This window comes from Polypterus senegalus, chromosome 6, assembly GCF_016835505.1.
Source record: "Polypterus senegalus isolate Bchr_013 chromosome 6, ASM1683550v1, whole genome shotgun sequence".
Classification (NCBI taxonomy): Eukaryota; Metazoa; Chordata; class Cladistia; order Polypteriformes; family Polypteridae; genus Polypterus; species Polypterus senegalus.
The window spans coordinates 1,424,864-1,444,327 of NC_053159.1; the positions used below are offsets into that span (position 1 = coordinate 1,424,864).

At 47.4% G+C, this 19,464-nt stretch overlaps 1 protein-coding gene across 1 annotated transcript in view; it reads right to left on the minus strand.

The window, feature by feature from the left end:
- Positions 1 to 19,464, minus strand: part of pdia5 (protein disulfide isomerase family A, member 5) — a 97,319-nt gene that overhangs the window by 63,768 nt on the left and 14,087 nt on the right. The window contains exons 2-3 of the mRNA XM_039755223.1: positions 11,983 to 12,109; positions 4,777 to 4,864 (exon numbers count right to left, since the gene is read on the minus strand). Coding sequence (XP_039611157.1) covers positions 4,777 to 4,864; positions 11,983 to 12,109 — 215 coding nt within the window. The remainder of the gene's footprint in view (positions 1 to 4,776; positions 4,865 to 11,982; positions 12,110 to 19,464) is intronic.

The following is a 19,464-nucleotide window of genomic DNA, read 5'->3' on the forward strand; positions in this document are numbered from 1 at the left end:
TCAGTCGAGGGCTACTTGGCTTCCCAGCTCGGCCAATTCCTCGCTCAGCACATCTGCAGGCCTCAGCAGACGCCCCGATGGCCTCCATTACCTTAGCGGCTTTGTTGAGACACCTGCGTCCTCTGGAGGCCAAGACAAACAACCTGCGGTTGGCGCGATTCTCGCCCCCCTCGCCACCGTTTGCCTTTTTCACATTCAACAGCGAGGCACTGAGTCAGCGTCAGTCCTAACACTTTTAGGAAGTCTTCCTCAGTTTTACTTACGCCGTAAACATCTTTTTTTTTCTTTATAACATTTCCTCAATGTGATTGGTCAACTAATCCACAGAGAACTCACCAGGACATCCCCTCTGTGACATGTGCTTTTAAAAGTGGCACACCAAAGGTGGCATTTAAGTAGCTGGCCTCTCCTCTCTTCTAATTCAGCAGTGACTCGGCGGTTGTATGTCTACGTTTGGGTTTCTTCACTTGGCTTTAAATGCTTAGACTTGATTTGAATGCACCATTTACTAAGGCATTTGCTGTAAATGCTGTCAACTAATAACAAGCAGGTCAGACACGGGTGCAAATGACCCTGAACGCTGCAGCAGAGCTGACACTGCGGTGACACGTTTGTTTGTGTGCTAATATTAATCAGAAATGCTGAAATGACCAGAACATTAGAAAAGTAAAAATCCTAAAAAAAAAAAGTGCACTCCCGCCTCCCTGACTATCAACCTGCACGTGACCCGTGTGCGAGAAGCAAGCCTGCCCCGTGGAGCATTACCCAGAGTGCTGTGCAGCACACAGCGATAAGCAAATCCCACCGAGTTCATTTTTCTGCAAGTTCAGCAAAATCATGGAAATGTTTGGGACTTTGGCTCCATGAAATGCATTAAAGTCAAAGGGCACGGAGGAAGTGAACTTGTTTTGAGCGAATTATAACAGGGCAGTGGTCTTCAATTGTCCTGGGGGGATAGCAAAGGACCTTCCAACTATGCTGGACAGATTATTGTGCCCAAAGATGTGAGGCAGCGGAGCTGACTGCTGTGCCACTGTGCCTCACACAACAAATGACACAAAGAGGACAATAGCCGCAAACAAAATACAACAAATAGACACAAACAAGCAAGAATTTTAAAAAAAAAATGATATTTATACTGTAATATCTATATCTTGTGGCAGGTGGCCGGGGCCCACGCCTGGCTGGGATGCCCCTTCACCACATCTGCCAAGGGGACAAGGGTGGGAAGCCCAGAATCTCCCCCTGGACGTTAGACGTCAGCCTCCCTGGGTTGCAGCGGTGCCTCGGACTCCCCCAGGGCATCATGGGGGTTGGAGTTCCGTGCAGCTCTGTGAGGTTCCGCAGGCGCCGCCAGGGGGTGCTGCTGGCCCCTTCTGGGCATTGGTTTTGCCTTACCCAGATGTTGCCAATCAAGCACCTCCGGTTACCCAATAAAAGGGAGCCAGCGACCACCACTCAGTGGCCAGAGTCGGGAGGAGGAGGAGGAGGACTAAGCTTGTGGAGGATACGGTGGAGGAAGAAGAGAGAGAGAGAGAGAGAGAGAGAGAGAGAGAGAGAGAGGGGGAGGGAGAAAGAGAAAGAGAGAAAGAGAGGGAGAGAGAGAGAGAGGGAGGGAGAGAGAGGAGTGTTTTGTGGTGTAGTTTGTGCTTAGGACTGTGTTGTGGCTGGAGGGATTACGAGGAAGACGTATAAAAGTCTTTCATTTTTATACGTGCCTCCGTGTCGAGACTGTGCCGGGTCGGGTGCAATATAGCGTCTTTCTTACAATATATATATGTGTGTGTGTAGACACTGTGTAAGCTCCTAGAAACTATTGAAATCACCAGACAAAGAAACTGAAATGTAGAGACGTCAGGTAATTGAAAGGAACTCCTCTGGGCGTCTCTCTCCTAGGTTTTGTTTGCCCGATGTGCTTGCCTCGCTTCTATACCAGCAGATAAGTGAGTCACTCTTTCTTCGGAGGTTTCGTTTTGCCGACGTGCTGGCCCCTCACTTGCGTATCCTCGGAGGCGGAGCCCTTAGCCCGACTCCAACTCTCACTTCCGTGCCAGACAGACAGACACACACCCTTTCACGCACAGACGTTTATATTATATACCTCATTACGATCACAATCTCAGGGCACACATCGGCGGCGCCATTGAGCAGCAGCGTGGGACTTCCTCATTCCATTGCTTGAGGGCACAGCATGAATGTCTTTTTTGTTGCCCAGGTATCTGCAGATGCCTGGCACTTTTTTCTTCTATCAAGAAGAAACAAACCTTTTGTTAACAGGAACACATCTTTTTATTATTCTTATTTTACAGAGCCTCGTGTGTTTTTTTTGGGCTCCTTTAAGGCTTGTTTTGACTGGTAGCTGCGGCACATGGCTAATTATACATGCAAAACAGTCAGCCACACGGGGATCAGCGTTGTGTATCTGGTGGCCTTACTCAATGTTCTCATTATGGTCAGCTCATGTAACTCACCCTCCCATGAAATCGTTTTTTATTTTTCTCTTAGGCTGGAGTACCGAACTGATCCTGACATGACGCAGGTGTGGAGCAGATCAGCAACAATCTTGCAGTTGACATCTGTGAAAGTTGTGCACATGGCTGCTGTAGCTCTATGATGTCACGCTGGCCTCACAACGCACCATGGGGTGCTGGGGGTCAAACAAATGTTAGTCTAAGCCGGTCACAAGTTGAATATTCAATGAACAAGGTCACTAGTGGACTCTGTATTATTGCTGATTCCTTACCTCCCTTTGCCCACCTCTCTTTTACTCCCATTAACTTTGTTTTTGTTTAATAAACTTTAAAATTACTATCACAGAAACATTGTTTGTTGTTATCTTGAGCCAGGAGTTTCAGGATTCCTTCTCCTTTTGAACAACTAGGGGGCTTCGCTCGCCAACACCTGTTTTTTGTTTTTCAGGATACACACTTGTAAGATATTTTTTTCTTTGAATTGTTGCTATTTCATTAGTTTCACTTTTATTTCAGAACTCCTGTAAAAACAATATTTGGAATCTTTCGAGTCCCAATGTGCTGAATCTTTTAAATGAGGTCAGTGAGACGCGTGTTTAATGGCTTTGTACCGTAATTCAGGACAGGTTTCTCTTTTTGGAATTTCAGCACAGACAAAGCGATCTTCATCATCAGCAGTTCATCATTTCTTTTGCAAAGTAACCAATAAATAAATGTATGTGAGGTAAACTCCGTTTTTGAAATTCTCTTGACCTAAACTTCAAAGCCTTACAATATTGACATCCTTCTGACATATCACCTGTGTCCACATATTCGATCTCTAATCGCCTTTTCATTATTTCGTCGAGTAATTGTTTCTCTTTCTTTGTGCTAACGTGATCTTTACTCCCTTTGTTTTCACCCTGTCATTTTTTTCTGCTTCCATATTCTGTATCTTGCTCTGCGTGTGTTCGGCCACCTTGTTTTTTTAACCTCTTTATGACGTTTTACTTTGTTTTCTACTCTTTGTCTTTTATTTCTGACCTCGCTTTGTCCTGCTTTTGTTTCAAAGACACCTGGTCCGTGGTGATTATTTTCCCTTTTTCGAGTAAGAATTTCTGTTTGTTTGCGCTCCGGTGATCTTTACTTTCTTTTTTTTTTATACTTCCTAATTTTCCTACTTTCATATTCTTTAACTTTCTCTACTTTTGTATCACGCCAACTTTTTTTTTTTTTGAGCCTTTCGAATTCCACTGCTTTCATAATCTCTAACCTGCTCTGCATGTGTGTAGCGCCAACGTCTGGATTGGACCTGCTTTTTTTTTTTTTTTTCCCCAATTCCACTTGTTCCGGGCTGATATTTACTTTCCTTATGTTCTGAATTCACACCTCGATTATTCTTTTTCTTTTTTGTCTCTCCAACGCTTTTGAGTCTCTTTTGTCCGCGCTGCTTTCTTCTTCGCTTAGTCGTCTACGTTTTGTTTATAACGCATTGTTCTTATCCGCTTTATATGCGCGAAGAGCCCTGGATCTGCGTGTGCTCAAAGCCTCCTTTACACGACTCAGTGTGTTCCCCCCTGTGCTCTTATTTGGTTGTAAGTAGGGCGTGTCTTGCAAGAATCTCACGTTCTACTTCATCTCTTGGCACAAAGTCTCATGTTTAAGGGCCCCACAAGACACTCCGTGGCCAATCTCTCTAGTCTCGCGGGTCTTTTAAGTGTCTTCCGTGAACTTAATGTGAAGATCACGTCTCGTCGCCCTACTGTTTCTCTCCAGGATTTTTTTTATAATAGAGAGATAAACTTTGTCTCCTTTTGGCCGGTTTCTTACATGTGGGAGGTCAGGCTTACTTTGTGCTTTTTGAGGCCTACCATAAGTTTCTAGGCCTCACAGTTGCACTGAGGCCATCCCAGTTTTGGGCCTGCTCCTGATGAAGCCAGCAGGTAGCCTCAGGGGCCTGGCTCAGTTAAGGTGAGGCTCTGCTGGACAGACCAGTGAAGATCCTGGCCTGCCTTTTGTGGTGTTGTTGAAGGCCTCACAGCTATTTTTCCAATTTCATGACAATTTGAGTCTCAAAGTATACACAAATACATTAAACCAGTGTGTATTGGAACTGTCAGAATGTCTGACGTGACATGGATTTGTGGTCTTACCAGACATTCCTAACTTCACTCGATAAAGCTGTCAAAGATGATGGAATGTTGAACGATGAATGAATTTCCCCTTGGGATTAATAAAGTCTCTATCTATCTATGCGACTTCTGTGCTTATGCAAAATAGAAGAACCAAGACAAACATGGAAAAATCTAAAGTTACCCACACTTACCCACAGTCCACCCAGGCAATGGTGCCCTGGCCTTTAACTGCCTGTGCCACCTCAGACAGCAACTTGAGTTGTCTTTCACCTGCAGCAGCTGGGAAGACAGAAGAAGTAACGTTAATCTTTCTAAAGTTACATCTTTCAGTGGCATCTTCCACATGGAAACAGAACACTGAAATTGATATCCATGTTGGTTTTCTTAGGAAGAACAAGGTAAAAAGTGAAATCAAAGTAACAGAGTCAAGAAACAAAGTGCAGTGTAGAAAATACACAACGTGTAGGACAAAAAGGACGAGCCCTCGGTCAGGTAATCAAGGCGGCCCAGAGCTCCAAATCATCAAACGCGTGCAGACGCACCACACTGATAAACGGAGACCAAGCACGTCAATGAATTGTTAAAGAGCGAATATCACAGGCAGTCCTTGCACTAACAGCAGACCAACATCTGACGAGATGTGCTGCAAGTCAGCTTTTTCAACCCGATATAAATCAAGCGTGCAGGGCACTCTCTGGAATCAGCAGCAAGTCCGACGCACTGCCGTCGAAGAGCGAAGTGCAATTAAAAGCACGCAATTTCAACATTGATCCTGTCCTTCTAAAATATTACTTTCCGGAGTGGTGTGAGGTGGTCCCCATTCATCTACAAAAGTGAGTAAACGTTCTTCAACGGGCCAATCAAAATCCTGACTTGAAGCCAATAGGAAAAGGACGGCAAGAGCAGAAAGTGCGGTCATCAGCAAAGGCAAACTATGAAGGTGACGCACCGGCGAATTGTGTTGGTCCACAGCGAGCACTACGGTTGATGGTCACTTTGTAGGATGAGTGTGTTGGCAGAACTATGAAGGTATCTGTGTAAGTTATGAACTGGCAAACATCTTCATTCCACCACTTTCACTTTCTCCATTTGTGGGTTAGATAAGTTGACTGACTGTTTTTCAACAAATAACCTAAACAATGTTAACGAGAATAAATCAAATTAACTATTTATTCATAACATAAGCATAACAGAAAATTAAATATCCAAGTATAAATACGAATATACAGTGGTGTGAAAAACTATTTGCCCCCTTCCTGATTTCTTATTCTTTTGCATGTTTGTCACACAAAATGTTTCTGATCATCAAACACATTTAACCATTAGTCAAAGTAAACACAAAATGCAGTTTTTAAATGATGGTTTTTATTATTTAGGGAGAAAAAAAAATCCAAACCTACATGGCCCTGTGTGAAAAAGTAATTGCCCCCTGAACCTAATAACTGGTTGGGCAGCAATAACTGCAATCAAGCGTTTGCGATAACTTGCAATGAGTCTTTTACACGCTCTGGAGGAATTTTGGCCCACTCATCTTTGCAGAATTGTTGTAATTCAGCTTTATTTGAGGGTTTTCTAGCATGAACCGCCTTTTTAAGGTCATGCCATAGCATCTCAATTGGATTCAGGTCAGGACTTTGACTAGGCCACTCCAAAGTCTTCATTTTGTTTTTCTTCAGCCATTCAGAGGTGGATTTGCTGGTGTGTTTTGGGTCATTGTCCTGTTGCAGCACCCAAGATCGCTTCAGCTTGAGTTGACGAACAGATGGCCGGACATTCTCCTTCAGGATTTTTGGTAGACAGTAGAATTCATGGTTCCATCTATCACAGCAAGCCTTCCAGGTCCTGAAGCAGCAAAACAACCCCAGACCATCACACTACCACCACCATATTTTACTGTTGGTATGATGTTCTTTTCTGAAATGCTGTGTTCCTTTTACGCCAGATGTAGCGGGACATTTGCCTTCCAAAAAGTTCAACTTTTGTCTCATCAGTCCACAAGGTATTTTCCCAAAAGTCTTGGCAATCATTGAGATGTTTTTTAGCAAAATTCAGATGAGCCCTATTGTTCTTTTTGCTTAACAGTGGTTTGCGTCTTGGAAATCTGCCATGCAGGCCGTTTTGCCCAGTCTCTTTCTTATGGTGGAGTCGTGAACACTGAGCTTAATTGAGGCAAGTGAGGCCTGCAGTTCTTTAGACGTTGTCCTGTGGTCTTTTGTGACCTCTCGGATGAGTCGTCTCTGCGCTCTTGGGGTAATTTTGGTCGGCCGGCCACTCCTGGGAAGGTTCACCACTGTTCCATGTTTTTGCCATTTGTGGATAATGGCTCTCACTGTGGTTCGCTGGAGTCCCAAAGCTTTAGAAATGGCTTTATAACCTTTACCAGACTGATAGATCTCAATTACTTCTGTTCTCATTTGTTCCTGAATTTCTTTGGATCTTGGCATGATGTCTAGCTTTTGAGGTGCTTTTGGTCTACTTCTCTGTGTCAGGCAGCTCCTATTGAAGTGATTTCTTGATTGAAACAGGTGTGGCAGTAATCAGGAAATTGAACTCAGGTGGGATACACCACAGGTAGGTTATTTTTAACAAGGGGGCAATTACTTTTTCACACAGGGCCATGTAGGTTTGGATTTTTCTCCTAAATAATAAAAACCATCATTTAAAAACTGCATTTTGTGTTTACTTGTGTTATATTTGACTAATGGTTAAATGTGTTTGATGATCACCATTAAGAAGGCTAACAGAATGTTAGGTTATATAGCACGATCTGTGGAGTACAAGTCCAAGGAGGTTCTGCTCAACCTTTATAATGCACTGGTGAGGCCTCATCTTGAGTACTGTGTGCAGTTTTGGTCTCCAGGCTACAAAAAGGACATAGCAGCACTAGAAAAGGTCCAGAGAAGAGCGACTAGGCTGATTCCAGGTCTACAGGGGTTGAATTATGAGGAAAGATTAGAAGAGCTGAGCCTTTACAGTTTAAGCAAAAGAAGATTAAGAGGTGACGTGATTGAAGTGTTTAAAATTATGAAGGGAATTAGTACAGTGGATCGAGACTTGTATTTTAAAATGAGTTCATCAAGAACACGGGGACACAGTTGGAAACTTGTGAAGTGTAAATTTCGCACAAACATTAGGAAGTTTTTCTTTACACAAAGAACGATAGACACTTGGAATAAGCTACCAAGTAGTGTGGTAGACAGTAAGACGTTAGGGACTTTCAAAACTCGACTTGATGTTTTCTTATGAGGAAGCAAGTGGATAGGACTGGCGAGCTTTGTTGGGCTGAATGGCCTGTTCTCGTCTAGATTGTTCTAATTCTAATTCACTAATCAGAAACATTTTGTGTGACAAACATGCAAAGGAATAAGAAATCAGGAAGGGGGCAAATAGTTTTTCACACCACTGTAAATATGTAACTGAAAGACAATAACAAGCCACACAAAATAAATTTACATGAGCTGAGCTATAGAAAGAGGCACATAACTCATGAATTCTGATCTTCAAATTAATGTGGGCAAGATGGAGAAGTTCTTAAGCTACTTATTAAGTTTCACTTGGAAGGAGGCCAGAACGGAAGGGCAGATGGGTTGGCTGACTGAACAGAGAATTAACTTTATGCCTGGCTGGACTAATATGTTGTTTGGACCAGCAGAAGCCGGGTGTTGGAAGCAGTTCCATCCCCCATAAGACAGGTGTCGGTGTTTCTTCACAGATGTGCCTCAAAGTTTGGTGTTGGGTCCATTTCTCCTTTCTTTCTTTTCTCTCATTCCTTAGGTAATGCTATTTCTTCTCATCTCTTCTCCTACCACCCCTGTGTTGACGATGTACAGATCTTCCTCTCGTTTCTCTTATACAACCCACAGATTTCAGCCCAGATCTCCGGCTGTCTCACTGCCATCTCATCCTGGATGAACGATCGTCACCATAGACGTAACCTTTTGAAGTCAGCTATCCTGTAACTTGCCTTCTGCTTCCTTAGAGTTGTCTCCAAGCATTGCCCTTGAAGATGTCATCATCGTTGTCGTCCTTCCACAACCAGTCACGGTCAGGAATCTCGGGTGACTTTGGACTCCTCACTTTTATTCAAAAGATGAATACTTCAGTGACCCAATCCTTTTGTTTCTTATTTCATAATATTTCAAGGTTTTGGCCTTCCCTCACCGATAATACCACACAACCCCTTGCTCTCTCCTGGCGGCTCATCCTTCATCTGCTATCCGACCTCTCCAGCTCCTCCAGAATGCGGATACCCGACTGGTGTCCTCTGTTCCTTCAAGTCGTCTTCTTCAGTGACTTCCTGTTCAGAACTCCTGCTGTGGGTCCTCTGAACGGCTCTGCTCCCCAGTATCTCCAGTCTTTGGTCCCTCCACATGGCTCTCGATGAAGACTCTGCTCTGCCTCTGCCCGTCTGCTGACTGTCCCTTGTCTTGCCAGATGTGCCGAGACTGGACGATGCTTCTCTGTGCTTGCCGCGAAGACCTCCCGTTGTCAACTCGAATTGCCCCCAGTGTCCTCCTGTTTCGGGGTCTTTTCTTAGTGTCTCCTTCCTGCTCGGTTTTTCATTTTGTCTATTGCTGTTTTTACTGCTTGCTCCTTCTAATCATTCTTGTGTGTATTATAACTTGCTTTGTAAGTCGCCTTGGACCAAGGTGTCTGCTAACTATTATTACTAATGCCCATGCTCAGGTTTGAAATGGACACTTTCATCTCTACTGCTTGATTACATTTTACCCCCCAGGGTCTTTACGCAAACATATCAAACTGCTGCCCCTTACTATCTTTATAAGCTAAGCTGCAAATCAAAAGTAAAAACCTCAACCAGCATCGACTTCTGGGCCACAAAATCTGCCAGCTTGGAAGGCTCCTGAAAACCATCCGCACTAAAATGAAAAGCACAAAGCAATGAAAGTGCCGTCTGCCTCAAGTAAAGCGAGGGGCTCGTCTGAAGAGCTGCTCACCTCAGAGCTTTCAAAAAGGTGTTAGACTAAGTAATTACATTTGGGAGAGAGGGAATGAGTGTGCCAATCAAACGTCACGGCGGATGAAGCTCACACGTGGGGGCCGGTGCCACGCGGCTGGCAGCGCTGTGAATGTGCCCTCTGCCTACCTGCGGGGTCCGTTTCCGCTGATCCGCTCATCATGTTGTCCTCACGTTTAAGGTGCGGCTCTTGTTTAGGCCAGAGGGGCTGGGGGTCCCACTATGCCCACTACTCCCCAAACCACTTTCTTTATTTAACTGGATGTCTGGAATGTTTAGAGCATGTGGAGCTGCTGGACATCGGATGGTGTAATGGAGAGGAACAGCTAGCATTGAGGTTGAGGATTTATTCTTTCACTAATGTCTAGCAGATAATATAGAATTTTAAAATGTTTAACCTGGCAGGGGAGCTAAATAAGCCAGTCCACAGTTCCTCCTGCCACTGAAATTAGTAAGCAGGCCGCCCAGTAATCCAGTGGGCTGTGGCTGACGGGTGGCGTAAAAGCACAGCAGCACCCAATCTTGAGGTCAATTTGTTTATTAAATGGCTGTGAGAGGGCACACAGGGCGGGCACTGAGCAGCTGAGTGGTCACTGGTGAATGTGCCGGTCTACTCTTGTGTGGCGCTCCTGTTCTTATTCCGCGCACCTTGAGCTTCATGCATGGCACAATATGCCACTTGGAATGCAGCCTTGCTGTCCTCCAATGTAAAACTGAGCGCACTACTAAGATATTATCAGTACTTATCATTTATCCAAAGAGACTTACAACATTTGGGATCCAACTGGTTTCATTTCTTTTGTTTTCCCAGCTGGTGCACAGGCCGGTGGCGCGACTCTCTCACCATCACACACTGGTGTCAGTAGTGGGATTTGAATCCACAACCTCAGGGTTTGAAGTCCAAAGTCTTAAGCCCTACACCACCCTGCCTGCCATGTAAGAGTTTATTAACAAAAGCGAAAACGATTTCAAAGGAAAATAAAAAATGTTACAACGCTGAGATTTAAAAAAAAAAGGGTCAAAGGGCAAACCTAAAGAAAAAAAAAAACCCAAGTCTGAAATCAGGGAGACTGAGAAGAGAGCACTTTGAAAATATCCAGAAAATTCAAAATCCAAAGGGGAGCTGAACAAACGCGAGTGAACAGTCAATGCCACGGCACCAGCGCTGAGGCTCCTAAAGGCTCGGGGACGACCCCTGAGCTGCGGCGTCAAAATCACACAAAACACACGGAAATCAGAAATTCATAAAGAGTTGGAAATAAAGAAAAATAGGAAGGAGAAAACAATCAAAAATATACGACAAACCAAACGTGCAAAATAACATTTCAAAGACCTGTCCTCGACTTTCTCGTATACTCAGACATACGGATGAGTCATTCATATGGGTAAACCAAAAAAAATGGTCATATTATTATTATTATTATACGTACAGGTGTATTTTTGATGATTTCATGGTTCCTTGCTACTGTATTAATGTTCAGGTAAAGTACCACCTTCAGTTAGCAGTGAAGACAAAAGGTTAAGATGAGCTCTTCTGCACAGCACAGTCCACGCTATCACAGCAGGAAGGCACCCGTCGTCAACACGTCTGATGTACTGACAAGAGACATACGTAACGGTACAAGCAGGCTTGCTATTGAGAATGAATGGGGGCATCGAGGGGGGGGTTCATCACCAGCCCACCTCACAGTCACCTCCACTACTGTATGCTGCCTGCAGCGTCCGCCCACCGAGAACGAACACGGTGCGGCCAAAGGCGGGTAGTGAATCGCCCATCACCACCTCCATTCAATAGGCAGCCATCCGATGCACACAACAATGCTAGTAACGACCAGGCACAACAGGGTCACCGCTTCACCGAGAATGAACGGGGCAGCTGTGTGTGGTGGGCAGGCAGTGAAACCGCTTGCCACTGGGAGCCACCCAAGGGATGCTACACTGCGTGGCAGCGAAATCACCCCCCTCCAGCCACCGCCTGCAGCGTCCCCAGGCCGAAGATGACAGACCAGCAGTTACTGTGGTGCATGCGTCGCAGCTGCGGTCCCGTTCGTATATCAGATGTCCGTAACCCGGGGACTACCTGTAAAAATACAGAATACGTAAAAAGACGTGATACGTGAGCCAGAGACGAGACCGTAGCTCTTCTGCATCATCCACAAGTGGACGTTCTGCTGAGGCCTCATTTAGTTTTGGGATTTTCGTTTTTTTTTTTTTCTCCTGTTGTCCTGTCGTCACTAAACAGAGTTTTCCTGGATGGGTTGTGGGACCCCCAGCCTTCCTTGCAGCTTTTCGTGTTTTACCTTCACACGTTTCTGTGCATGAAATGGCCGTTTCCTGCCAAGCACACGCATGTTCTCCGGACCCGTGTCCAAACATAGAAACGCACTGAAATGAAACTTGAAAAGTTGGAAACACTCACCTGATTTGGAGTAGAGGATGAGAACGTTGGTCCGAGTCCTCAGAAGCTTTTTGAAGTCCTTGTGCTCGCTGACCTTTTCTATCAATGGTGAAACCTTCAATGCATCCAGAAAGGCAGCAAAAAGAATCTGGAGAAGAAATAAAAATAAAAACGACAAATCACTCGATAGGACTTTAAGTACAGGAGAGCGTCTCCAGTTTCATGCCCCCATTATCCAACACTCTGCTATTTATTAATCTTGTGATCCTCAAGCTCGACTCTCTGTCTTACAAACACAACACCAAAGTCCAGGCCCACCTCTGTAGTATGAAGACAATGAAGACGACGAAAAGATGAAGACGATGATGAAGATGAGAAGACGAACATGACAAAGACAAAGAAGATGAAGACGCAGAAGACAATGCAGAAGACAAAGACGAAGAAGACATTGAAGATGAAGACGATGCAGAAGACAAAGACGATGAAGGAGGACACAGCCCTGCTACTTTCAAGAAGTGTCCAGACGTCGCTCTTTTAGAGGGTTCAGGGTAGATGCTTTCATTCAGAGCGGCCTGCGCCTTCTTCGTTCTACGAGAGCCACCCTGACAAACTCATAGACCTGCCAAGTTTTTAGGCCAGACGAGGACTGGCAGCCGGAAGGAGTTCATCAAGTCTACAGACTGCAACACGCACCAGAAACTGATGTGGGGTCACACCGACGCCGGGAGGAGTCCTATGTTCTGGAACAACAATCTACTTAAACAATATAAAACTAGTGATATATACACACTGGCGTCCACAAGTTTGGGTTCTCCCAAAAACTGTCACGTTTTTCTTAGAAAGTGATATTTTAATATTAGGTCACCATTGAAAACGGCAGCCAAGGCACTGACGGGTACTGCCAACGGCCCGTACTGCTTGACATGATCGATTTTTCGTTCGTTCTTCACAAAGCCCCATTTAATGGTCGGCGCCCTCAGCTCAGCCTTCATTCATTTTTTCCACCCACAGCCCAGACAGGACACCTGACTCCGCCCCTTCCTGTCCAGTAACTACAAAGCCAAGATGCTCCCAGCCGGGGTCGAGTCAGTGCAGGAAAAGCAGACCACCAGACGGAGCTCCGACTTGCCCAGTGTGACCTGCGCTTTGCTTGACGTCACTGCAGTTTTGCAGGTGATGATGCCTCATCTTTCTGCTGCGCACCTTTGAACTCTGTGCCTATTAAAAGGGGCGACCCAGTTGGCACCTCAATGGTGGACGTGCCCTTACCCTCGACCTGAAGACAGCGGCCATTCAGGCTCGGGGTGACGTGTAACGATCCGCTTTACGGCATGAGGCCCAAGCACCACACGGGACGGCACTGTGCTGCCATCTAGTGGATAACAAAAAAACAGAAGTGTTTCTCCGTGCTCAGCCACTCTATGGTGACTCGTCAATATTTATTATTAGCGGCGTGTCAATGAGAAGCTGTGACGCCAGTTTAGGACCATCAGTGAAATCAAGTGATCGTGACGACAGTGAAAGAGAAGCTAACAGCACGGGACCACCAAACCACCAGGATACGTACGGTGAATTCGGTCGCGTGAAGCTTTAGAGAGGCAAAAAGGCAGCAAGGCTGTCAGCCCCCCAAGCACTGCCGATGTTCACGTGAGGAGGAGTGTGGAAGTCACTCAGCCCACAATGACACAAGGGACATGTTGATCCTGCGTGTCACAGTCAAGCAACAGAAAAATGTGCAAAGACACGGGGGTGTCAACAGTCGCGAATGACGGTGGGCTGCACACAAAATCTGATTCAGCTCGACGCTGCCGCCTCTACGCTGATGCGTCGCTATCGACGCATTTCAGTTACACAGTTTCCACGTTTTTATGGCGGTGAACAGAATGCTAAGGAGGCCACATACATAAGAAGGACATCGACCGGCTGGACCCCCTCCCACCAACAGTGTAGTGTATATAGTGCGCTCCATTTACTTAGAAGAATCCACCTTCGGCCCCCCCATGGACGGACCACTCGAGGGTCTCTTCACATCAATTTCAGCGCACAATCCGCTTGTCTCGTTCCCGAGGACATAATCCCTTCTGCAATTTTCATACCAGCATTTTATGAAAGTAATAATAATAAAAAAAACGGTGCTCGAAATGTCACTGCAGGCTGTCACTTCGTCGAGTTCTGCGCAAAGCAAAGTGTTGTTTGCTGATTTCAGAAAGGAAATGAAGTTGAATTCTCTTCTGACATCAATCAGTACTTTGATCCTCTTGTAGGCAAGTGACTGTACATTTTAATTTGCGGGACTCTCAACCCCTCGGGGACACTGTGACAAAGGTAGGGGGGATTATTGTGGACCAGTCAGCCACCAGTCGTCATTTAATTTCAGGCCGGTAGACGAGAATCGATTAAAACACACGACCCAGAAAACCCAAACCCGCGTGCCTGATGAGCCCCGTCTGGTGCCGCACACGTCTACTCGATCCTGGTCCTCCTACAGGAGGGTTTCCATCGTCTGGGTGTTTCGTTCCAAGTCTTATTGTTGGAGTGAACCCGCTGACAAGATCGGGGAGTGCCAGTCTGGGGAGTGCCGGGGAGTGCCAGTCTGCCGCTGGCACACACAAGTCGACAATTCACTCGACTCCCAACGCGTCAAGTCAGCCGTTAAATGGCACCTTTAGTCTGCCGCACAGTAACCCTAATCTGTACACTTATTATGTCTTTATCCAAGGTGACTTACAAAGCAAAAAGTCACACCAGAAGGGTTAGAAGGTGCAAAGATCAAAAACAACAAAAAGGAAAAAACAAACAAGAGAGTCGGAGTCCTCGAACAGCAACGAGACAAACACACACACGTGTGCGGAGCACAAGGAGCGGTCCTGTCCAGGAGACTCCAAGGAACATTTCATGGAAAGGCGGGCATAAACAGGAGGAAACTGGGGGGCAAAGGGAGATCATTAGACATCTTCACAGCAAGAAGAGGAAGAGGAGGGCTGATGGTCAGCAGAATGGAGACTTCATGAAGGAGAGACGGAGCAGCAGGACCACTCAGAGGTCAAGGCAGGAGTTTTTGGACGGGACCTTTGCTGCCACAGGAAGCCAATGAAGAGACTGAAGAAGACGAGTAGCAGGAACAGAGGACAGCGGTCGGGCAGCCGCGTTCTGGAGGAGCTGGAGAGGTCAGATAGCAGATGAAGGACGAGTTGTGAAAGTCCAGCTGAGAGAGCAGGCGGTATAATCAGTGAGGAAGGGTCGAATCCTCAGAATATTACGAAGTAAGAAACAACGTGTTGGGTCAGTAAAGAAATACACTCAGTGAATAAGACGAGGTGTCCAGAGTCACGCCAAGAGTCCAAATGTGGCCAACGGAGGAGACCCCGAAGGCGAGTACAGGATATCTGACTTTGAAGGGTCAAGTCTAAGGTGGAGACAATTCATCCACCAGGAGACGGCAGAGAGACAGCTGGAGACTTGTGGGGTGCCAGATCTGGGGATCGTCAGCACGGAGGTGGCAGGAGAAGCCATGAGAAGAACCAACGGAGACTAAAGAGCGAATGTAGGGAGTAATGAGAAGAGGATCCAACTCTGATCCTTGAGGCCCACCAGTGGAGAACTACTGAGGAGAAGACAAGGAGTTAGAACAGGAGAGACAAAAGGATCAGAGTGACGGGACAGGACTTGAACCAATCCAACGCTCAACTGCCGATTCCAAGCTAATTTAGGGAAGCAACAAGCAAGGGGTGGTTCACAGAGACTGGCAGCAGCGAAAGCTGATGAAAGGTCGAGGACCGAGTGTGACGCTCCCTCTTGAACCCGACACCTTGAGCTGAGCAGATGAGGACCAAACACACCAAGCAAAGGGGAAGGTGAGACAGTGCTTTTGGTAAAAACAATTCACAAACAGAGTCCCAAAGTGCACTGCTTCAAAAGGTCAATAAATAAAGAATCCACAAAATAAAAAAAGGGAACGGCGGGCGGAGGTTACAATCCAATAAACAGAACCATTCAAATGAGGTGAAAAGCATCTGGCAGGAAAGAAACTCGCATAAAACCCACAAGCCCTGGTGCCGTCCGTTAAAACTCTCCGGCTTGTCCTATTTGGACCTTGTGGCCCGGAGAGACGTCGACCAGCAGGTGCCAACACTCATCTCATCCTGCCCGTGTCCCCGCTGCCAATCCTACGCCATCCGCAGGCAACCACGGAGCCCTGCTCCACCTGGGGCGGGGGCTCAGTACTCCCACCGCTGCCATTGGTCCCACCGGGTGAAAGCACCGCCAGAGAGTAACAGTCAGCCCTGCTGCCAAGATGCTCAACAGCAGCGACCCACAGCCCCTCCTGAGCGCAGCCCCCTATTGCCACCCACCTGCTTTGATTTTCTGCACCAACTTGCCCTCTCTCTCGCCCTCCCTTTCTTTCTTTCTTTCCTTCCTGCCCGCTCATCGTCCCATCCTTGAACCTCCTCTCTTATTCGTCTCTCCTTTTTTTTCTCTTGCAGCAGCCGCAGGTGCGATCGCCTCATTGCCGCCCCGGGCTGATAGAGAGGAGTCGCTCGAGAAGATTGGAGACCACAAGCAGTGGACCTCTGAGAGGACCCTGCGCTCTGAAGTCTTGGACTGGAACGGCAAAAGGGACGGCGGAGATCACACGAGACCCCTTGAAGACACCAGAGGTCGGTGAGGCACTCAAAGTGGATGTAGGGGACCCTTGGGGGCAGAAAGGGACTGAAGAACATGTGAAGGAATTGAGTCGAGTGTGCAGGTCTGAAAGGTCAGCCATTTACAGGAGGGGGGTCACAGGAGGTCTGAGGAGTCCTGAACAGTTTGGGGATGTTGGGGACTTTGGAAGTGATGTCGCCAACAGAGACGGATGTTGGTTTTGGAGCAGCAGGAGGACTTAAGAGAAGATGGACCTACAAACCCAGGATGGAAGGCTGGCTGGCTGGCGTGTTAGAAGATGGCCAGATAGATTAAGGTAAGATGAAGAGGGCAGCCGCCATTATTCTACAAAATGAGATGTGAAGGAGCACAGGCTGCTTTATCAAATCACAGACAGAGAAGACAAACGGCAGACGCTTTGCCCGCCACCACCCTGTGGCACTGCACGTTCCAGCACTGGCGAGGAGCGTCACTTTCAGAGTTTGGTGATTAATCTTCAACGGCATCAAAGTCTCTGAAACCTGACAAAGTTCACAGAAGTAAATGAATGTAAATGTGAAAGACGGGTATCGGGGGCACGCGGCTGGAGACAACCCTCTGCAGCAGGGGGCGACTCGGGCGCAGTACCAGTCTACCAAGTGCTAGCTATGCCAGTTCAGGAGTCTGTGTGCCCGTTTCATTCTTTCCAGCTGATTGAGCAAACCTGCGCTGCTCTGCATATGAGGCGCTCTGATTGGCGCGACTGTGAAATACAAATAAATACGTTAACACCACACTGCGGCACATGGGCGCCAAGCGTTATCTGCACGTCATCAGTGCCAAGGCACCTCAGACCTGACAGGCTGACGAGAGCGGCACGATGGATTTCTCCAGAATGTGAAAACCCAATCTGCCAATTCAATCACAGCGCATATTCACTTGGCTCCAGGATCAACACTCGGTGTGCTGACACAGCACGGGCACCCAGCAGATTGGCGTGTGTCGTGTTTCACTTACACCCTCGGGGAGGTCAAAAAGAAATGAAGAAACTGAGAGGGCTGAAAACACCAGGGGGGGCGGGGGGGCCATATGGAGGGGTTCTGCCCGATTACTGCACTGGATGTGAACTGAAGCCTCTTCAGCCCGCCATCACAGCCTAGATGGCGCTGTTTCATGCCACGCGCTCTGACCCCAAGTCACCCCTCCCAAGACATACAACTTCTACAGACTGGCGAGGAGAAGCGCCAGTGTGAAGAGCAGACGGGTGGCGCCGTGTAGGACTGGAGACCACCGCTGTGTTAACCCAAGTGACCCTGCTGGGCGTTCAGACACATTTGTACTTTTATCGGATATTTACTGTGTTTTGTATATGCATGCCAGGAAAGGGTACAACAGGTGCCATGTTTGCTTTAAGAGTGTTGATGGAGAAGTGCAGAGAAGGTCCGAGGGAATTACACTGCGTGTTTGAGGAATCAGAGATGCCAGGGTGCCAAGAGGCGAGTTCTGCTCCTGTATGAGGAAGTTGGTATAGGAGGGTGGCACAGGGTATCGTGTGGTAGGAACGACAGCCTGGCTCAAGGTGACAGTGGGGTGACATCGAGGATCGGCTCGGAGCCCTTTGCTGTTTGCATGGTGCTGGACAGAGGAGGGCAGACAGGTGGAGTGCGATGAGTGCCAATGACATCATGGGGAGGTGGAGGTGCGCAATGGAGAGCAGGAAGACGACGGAGTGCACGTGTGAGAAAGAGAGGAAGATGGAGGAAGGGGGTGACGGTCGACCAATCGAAATCCTTGGGTTCATCTGTCCAAAGCAATGGAGAGTGAGACAGAGAGGTGAACAAGAGAGTGCGGGCAGGGTGGCACCACTCTTAACGTCACCCAATTCTGATGAGGCTCCTCCCACCATCACCCTGTGTTTCCTGTGTCTGAGCCAATTCTACACCCTGAACTGCCACTTTTACTAGTTTGATGCCCACCCTCTCATGTGGTACCTTATCAGAGGAAGACGTGAAGTCGCCATGCTCTGGAAACGAGAATCTGTGCGGAGAGGTCGGTGTGGCGTCGGCTCATTTGTCGTGCCCTGCAGTTTGCGGTCATGTAATCGGCCCCTGCAGTCATCATGTTTGGCATCTCCTCGGACCAGGAGTCAGGTGACATGACGCGACGCCAGCTTTGAAGGCCACCACACTTTAGTTTGGTTCACTGGGTTCGTGGCGCATCAACAGATTTAAAAGCGAGGTGAGCAGTCGCCTCACGTCCTCTGTGTTCAAAGGTCAAAAAGCAGCAAGGCGGGTCTGCCTGGTGACGCCGTTTAGCACGCTTAAGAAACCCTAAGCAGGTTTGAAACGTGCACCGGGGTCCGCGCTCTGTGGGCACAGAGAATCTCATTTGTGTAAAGGGCCGTGTCTGCCAGTGTCCCCCATCATCTGAAGGATTAAACGATCAGTAACAGTAAAAACGCACTGACTGAGCTGCGGTGGGCGATGTATAGACGGACATCATGGCTGTAGCGCCAAACGCTGGCATGATCACCAGTAACACAAATGAAGACTCCCAGGACAGAAAGCTTCCTGTTGCCTTGGTCGCTCCTTGCTGTCACTTCACAAACGTCACATTCTACTCACTTCTCACATCTCCACAGGTGGCACCAGAACACCTCTGAGCGGTCAGCGCCTCGCCTCTACGAAGATCACACGGACTCGGCGACATGCAATTAAAACAAACAGTAAAAGATCAGACAGGTTGGGCGCGGCTGGCCCGTCATGGGGGACCTCAGCTTCTGCGCTGAATCAGTGAGCACATTCAAATAACGGGCAACACGCACAGGGAGCACCTCAAACGTCTCGCCCACATTGGAATATACACTCCAGGCCACTTTAT